This window comes from Neophocaena asiaeorientalis, unplaced genomic scaffold, assembly GCF_003031525.2.
Source record: "Neophocaena asiaeorientalis asiaeorientalis breed wild unplaced genomic scaffold, Neophocaena_asiaeorientalis_V1.1 scaffold167, whole genome shotgun sequence".
NCBI classification, from domain to species: domain Eukaryota; kingdom Metazoa; phylum Chordata; class Mammalia; order Artiodactyla; family Phocoenidae; genus Neophocaena; species Neophocaena asiaeorientalis.
In genome coordinates this window covers 309,601-316,486 of record NW_020175022.1, presented here as the reverse complement: position 1 = coordinate 316,486, position 6,886 = coordinate 309,601, and the positions used below count along the sequence as shown (strand labels likewise).

At 42.1% G+C, this 6,886-nt stretch overlaps 1 protein-coding gene across 1 annotated transcript in view; it reads right to left on the bottom strand.

Annotated features, from left to right (window-relative positions):
• Positions 1–789: 789 nt before the first annotated feature.
• Positions 790–6,886, bottom strand: part of TCHH (trichohyalin) — an 11,088-nt gene continuing 4,991 nt past the window's right edge. The window contains 3 exon segments of the mRNA XM_024762874.1: positions 790–1,872; positions 1,874–2,400; positions 2,403–2,665. Coding sequence (XP_024618642.1) covers positions 1,831–1,872; positions 1,874–2,400; positions 2,403–2,665 — 832 coding nt within the window. The 3' untranslated portion in view covers positions 790–1,830.

Below are 6,886 nucleotides of genomic sequence, written 5' to 3'. Positions count from 1 at the left end.
GCAGAAAATGCCACCTTACTCTATCAGAACGATACTCAGGAGCTATAGGCTTAGCTTTCTTGTCTCCACCATTGACCAAAATGTTTAGTGTCTGTAACTTAAGAAATCTTCTCAACCATGACCCTCACAATTAGAAATGATACTATCCTGCATCAGGGCCTTCTTGGATTTATTCCTAGTTACCACGCTGTGAATACCGTGGTATAGAATATAGATTCCAGCAGGTGGCACAGGGGTGTTTGGATCTTTAGAGGATAATCTGATACTTTTGGCCTGATTATTATTAAGCACCTTCTGACTAAGTCACCTCATGGATTATGTTGCTTAAATCAAGAGGTCATTTAACTTCTGTAATGCTGAGCTGAAGTTTCAGGCCATTTTCTACTTTTGGCTCATCAGACTTCAGAGACCAAGAAGTTGCTGTACTCTTAGAAGAAAATATTAACAAACTCTGGAAGCACCATTATTTGTCACGAGCAGTGAGTCACCGCAAGAAAGGGCAAAGAAAGCTGTAGGGTCAAGAATAAAAACACTTGGAAAAAGAATCCTAGCTTGGGGATGGAAATAATATAGCATTCACCCTAACAGAGAAAAATGGTTTGGGAAAATAGAGAGGTTTTTGGTTTTTTTTTCCTTTTTCATACTTAGACATAGATAATAGTAACCAAACACCCTTAAGTGATTGGAAACTTATGTCAGTTCCCAACCATTAAATCTTGAGTTATGGTTTGATGCATAGTTAAAACAGACAAAAAATAATTGTTTGCCAAAACATTTATTATTAACTTTTTACACAGTCCAATTATTTTAACAAGTATGTCTCCAAAGTAGTATCAATAGGCCTCAAAGGATTGTGGGCTGATGGGTCTTGTCAAAGGGCCTCCAGGGACATGCCCCTCTGTCCACAAACATTCCCCCTTCCCTTCCCCAAAATGCTCTGTGATCTCTGGTTGGCTCTAGAGCAAGGTAGATGTTTACAGGATCCTGAGCAGGTCCCCTCTCAGCTAAAATTAACAAAGGTAGTAATATTCTCAAGCTCATCGAAGACTGGGGGAAAGGAACTGAGCACTACAGACTACAAGCAGACATGGTTTTAGGTTTGAGCTTTGGAGTTGTTTGAGAAACGCCTTGCTTTTGCTTCATGAGATTTTAATTACTTATAGAGTTAAGTGTAAAAATCTAATTCAAATTCTAAGTCTTCAAGCTAAACCTTATTCTTAACAGATATTTCTTCCAGTTACGGGCTGATTTCACAGGGAGTTTTTCTGGAGAAGCCATTCCCCCTGCACTATTCAAGCACTGTTGTAAAAATTCAGTCCCCTGGCAGAATCTGTGCTAATTATGCTACAAAAAGTGACAAGCTATTTGGAGGTAAATATTAATGTAATTTAGGCCCAAGAACAAATACCAACTTGAACATCAAAAATATCTGAACTCTCTACAAGATGGATCAACAAATTAAAAAACAGACCCATTCTTTTGAATCTCAAATCGACATAATATTCTTGTTACTTTTGAAAGCAATAAATGAACGTGTTCCCCAAACAAAATTCCTTAAAGAAATGAAATGGCTTTTATGTTTTTAAAAAATGCACACCACATCTGCACCAAAGAGCAAAGACATCCTGCAGTAAAGAACTACTTAAGGAAGAATAAAAGGCAGGAGTACAAAGTACATGAAAGAGTGTAGCTTAAGATTTTGTAAAAAAGAGATATTCTAACACCAGAGAGTTTTCCCCCAACCGGAAACATTAGAGTCATTTGATACTCAGTGTTTCTCGTTTTCCTTTGCTCGAAGCTTTGGCAGGTGTCGGGATTTGGCAGCATCTCTTAAAGGCGGTATTGACATCGCTGCTCTTGGATGTACTCATAACAGAGGGCTGGAGCGCACCGTGGCACTAGCAAACTGACGGTTGCCGGGCTCCAGAACCTGCCGACGGCCCTCGTCCTCCTCCCAGACTTGGCTGCGGCTCTTCTCCTCCTGCTGCTGGCGGCGGAGCTGTTCTTCTTTCCGGAGTTTTTTCTCCCGCTTCTGCCGGCGCCTCAGCTCTTCCTGCCCCTCGCGCTGCCACTGCTCTTCTTGCTCGAGGAACTTACTGTCCTGCTACTGGACGCGTCGCTTTTCTAACTCTGGCTCCTGCCGGAGCCTCTGCTCTCCCTCTAGGAACTTCCTGTCTCTCTGTCTCGGACGTCTCTGTTCTTCCTCTGGCTCTGCGCGCCTAAGTTGTTCCTCCTGGGAGAAGGCATCCTCTAGCTCCTGGCGGCGCAGCTGTTCTTCCCTTTCCCGGCGGAGCTGTTCCCCCTCGCGGAATTTTCTATCTCGCTCCCGGCGAAGCTGTTGCTCGCGTTCCGGCCGGCGCAGTTTCTGTTCCTCTTTGGAAACTCTCTGTCTTCTTTCTAATGGCGTATTTTCTCCTCTCTTTCCACGCTCAGCAGCTGCTCTTCCTCTCGGAAATTTCTGTCTCGCCTTTTGGCTTCCTTTTGCTCCTCCCTCTCCAGCAGTTCTTCAGCTGGGAATTGCCTTTCGCGCTGTTGCCAGCTCCTCCTCTCTTGCTCTCGTTCTCTTTCCTCTTCTTGTTCATCCTGCAGGGGCCACCGATCCTGATGGGATTGTCTCTCCCGCACCTGGGAATCATCCAGTTGCTGGATCTTTTCTTTATTCTCTCTGCGTTTGGAGTAAACCCTGTTCTTACGAACTTAATTTTCTTTTCTTTTTTTTGCGGTACGCGGGTGGCCTCTCCCATTGCGGAGCACAGGCTCCGGACGCGCAGGCTCAGCGGCCATGGCTCACGGGCCCAGCTGCTCCGCGGCATGTGGGATCCTTCCGGACCGGGGCACGAACCCGTGTCCCCTGCATCGGCAGGCGGACTCTCAACCACTACGCCACCAGGGAAGGCCTCTGGGGGAGTTTTTTGAATAAAAGTTTTTATTAAAATATAGTTGATTTACAACGTTGTGTTAGTTTCAGGGGTACAGCAAAGTGATTCAGATATATATATATATATATATATATATATATATATATATATATATATATTCTGTTTTAGATTCTTTTCCATTATAGGTTATTACAAGATATTGAGTATAATTGCCTATGCTATACAGTAGGTTCTTGCTATTTATCTATTTTATATATAGTAGTGTGTATATTTTAATCCCAAACTCCTAAATTAACCTTCCCCCCCTTCCCTTTTGGTTAACCAAGTTTGTTTTTTATGTCTGTGAGTCTATTTCAGTTTTGTAAATAGGTTCATTTGTATCATTTTAAAAATTCCCCATATAAGTAATATCATATATTTGTTTTTCTCTGTCTGACTTACTTCACTTAGTGTGATAATCTCTAGGTCCATCCATGTTGCTGCAAATAGCATTATTTCATTCTTTTTTTAAGGCTGAGCAATATTCCATTGTGTATATATACCGCATCTTCTTTATCCATTCCTCTGTTGATGGGCACTTAGGTTGCTTTCACGTCTTGGCCATTGTAAATAGTGCTGCTATGAACATTAGGGTGCATGTGTCTTTTTTTTTTACATGTGTCTTTTTGATTTATGGTTTTCTCCAGATATATGCCCAGGAGTGGGATCGCTGGATCATATGGTAACTCTATTTTTAGTTTTTTAAGGAACCTCCATACTGTTCTCCATAGTGGCTGCACTAATTTACATTCCCACCAACAGTGTAGGAGGGTTCCTTTTTCTCAGGGGAACTTTTAAGAATCCACATAGCTCGGGTCACAACACAGACCTATAAAATTAGAATTTCTGGGAATAGAATCCAGGCACCAGGGATTTTTTAGAACTCTCTTGATGATAAAGTGGCAGCCAAGGTAGAGAAGCACTTGGCATAAGGAAGGAAGAGTGGGAAAAGCCTCATAAAATGTGACAAAAAGGGAAGAGAAGCTCACAAGGGAGCCTAATAAGAAGTTTCCTGAGAAGAAGGAGAAACTGGAGAGAAGGGGATATGTATGCTTAGGGTGTGAGAGGTAAAGAAGAAAGGAGTGAGCACCCCTCTTCTACATAATCTTCAGTCACTTCTTAAAATGGCCCTTTCCTATAGGTACCTAATCTGTTTCCTATTCCCTGCATTTAACTGGGTAGATGTTCATCTGTGTCTCTAATCAAACTACTCCTAATGCCCAGGATTCCTGCCCTTTTCCAGATGTCAGTCCACATCCATTCCATGTATAAGACTTGGTTCAAAGCTCTTCCTCCAAAGATCTGGTTAATTTTATGAGATTCTGATTGCTCCTATTTAGATAGTCCCTTATGCATTTAGTTGTTTATCAAAGATGGCCAGCTGTGGGGCAGTGCAGAGTCCTGGATATAGACACTGTGGATCTGGGTTCAAGTCCTGCCTCTGCTGCAAGTTAATTGTCTGGAACTTTCCAGTGCTGTGATTAAAGCTCATTAGTTTTTTTTACTGTAAGGTATTCAAATTTATAACTACTTTGAAGGGTTGATAGAAGTTTTATGGGTGAGAATGTAAGAAAGCTATACATGTGTTATAGTATAGGGTAGTATTATTAAATTTTACACTTGTTAGAAGCTTGCTTTGCAATCATCCCGAAGTCTCTCTCTCTGCGTATTTGTTTGATTTTCTAACTGTATTATAAACTCCTTAAAGTTTTGACTTTAAAAACGGCTGTTTTGTTTCTTTTCTGCCTCCCTAAAAGGGACTTAGTGTGCTGTTGAGATTCTTAGGCAGACGTATGTTTGCAGGCTCATGCTGGTTAACCAAGTGCAGCATCCCTGATGATGTTGCTTCCGGGTGCAGGAAACTTCGTGCAGGGACCAAGAGTCAGATGACCGCCTGCACAGACATGGATATCATTTGGGTCACTGTCATCTAGTCCAGATCTGTAGGCTCCAAACACACAAGGGAAAAAGTCTAGGTATGTACAGGAAATGGGAAAGGATTGAGGCAAAACCATCTGATGGCTCTCTCCAGCTTGTTCTGAGGAAAATTCAAAATCCTTAAGCCTACCAGACATGATTAGTGGGCCTACAGAATGACCTGTCTGACCTCGCCTCCTGTGACTCACCCCTTGCTCATTTTGTATCCACTTGTCACTTTACTATTCCCTGAACATACCCAGCAGCATGCTGCCTCAGAGCTTTTGCAGCTGCTGTTCCCTCTGCCTGGAATGCTCTTCTCCAGGCATTTGTTTCTTTCCTTTACCTTCTCCAGGTCTTTGCTCCAATGTTACTTTCTCAGCAGACCTACCCTGACCACCCTATTTAAAATTGTGACCCTCAACCTTCCTTATCTTCCTGCATTCCCTTTTTTCCACTGTAGAAATTGTCATTATCTGATGTAAGATGTATTTTACTAATTTGTTTCCTATTGTCTCTCCATTAGGATGTAAATTCTACAAGAACCATATTTTCTATGTTTTTTTTTTTAAACTGCTGCATCCCTGGTGCCTGGATGATTCTTGGAACATAGTAAGTACTCAATATTTGTTGATGGATGATAAATTAGTAAATGAATGAATGAATAAAGTTTACTTATCAATGGCCAAGATTTTTTGAACTGGTAGAGACCCATTAGGTCAAGGAATCTGACTCTATTCCTTACTTTGGTTTCCTCTTGGTTTCTTTACAAGGTTTTATTTAATCAAATTACGGTGAAAACTTGTATTAATTCCTGTGGAACAATGGCTCTTTAGCCTTCTGGATTTTGTTTGTTTGTTTTCTCTCAAAGGGAATAAATCCTAAAGAGGAGTTTCCTGAATCTTACTTCAAGCTCTCTCCTCTTCTTTTTTTTTTGCGGTACGCGGGCCTCTCACCGTTGTGGCCTCTCCCGTTGCGGAGCACAGGCTCCGGACGCGAAGGCTCAGCGGCCATGGCTCACGGGCCCAGGTGCTCCGTGGCATGTGGGATCCTCCCGGACTGGGGCACGAACCCGTGTCCCCTGCATCGGCAGGGGGACTCTCAACCACTGCGCCACCAGGGAAGCCCTCTCTCCTTTTATAACTCCTGAATGTGGCTCCTAGTCTTCCTACCTGTCTTTGGAAGAAATTTTCTAAAAATAGCCAGCCTTTCCTTTGAACTTCAAAGACAAATGAAGAGAGAGAATTAGGAAAATGTGGTTTGTATATATGTCAGATTAACTCTCTGATGAGGTTGATAGGGTTGGAAGAGTTTGGATGAATTTTCAGAAGCTAAAACAATGAGGTACTAGTGAAGGGATATTTGAACTTGCCTCTACTTCTTTCAGAGTGAATGTACAAGTGCATGAACCATTGGTCCTACCCAGGAGACCTGCTGCGGTATGATCCAAAAGCCCCTTGGTTCTATGCTCAGACACATGGAGGGGTTAAATGTGAAGTTCGATTTCTTTTATTTCTTATCTGACTCACCACAAACTCATCCAGCTACACCATAGGTGGGAGTAAGGCACATAAGTGACAATATCTCAGAGCTTTATTGTTTTAAAACCAGTTCTGACAGAGGTTGGGAAACTATCTGGCAAGAACACCAAGGTACAAACAGTGACAGCTTTATTTCTTCTTTTCCGAGCTGGATTCTAGTACTGGCACAAAAACAGAAATATAGATCAATGGAACAGGATAGAAAGCCCAGAGATAAACCCACGCACATATGGTCACCTTATTTTACCATACCACCCAGCAATCCCACTACTGGGCATATACCCTGAGAAAACCATAATTCAAAAAGAGTCATGTACCACAATGTTCATTGCAGTTCTGTTTACGATAACCAGGACATGGAAGCAACCCAAGTGTCCATTGACAGATGAATGGATAAAGAAGATGTGGCCCATATATACAATGGGATATTGCTCAGCCATAAAAAGAAATGAAATTGAGTTATTTGTAGAGATGTGGATGGACCTAGAGTCTGTCATACAGAGTGAAGTA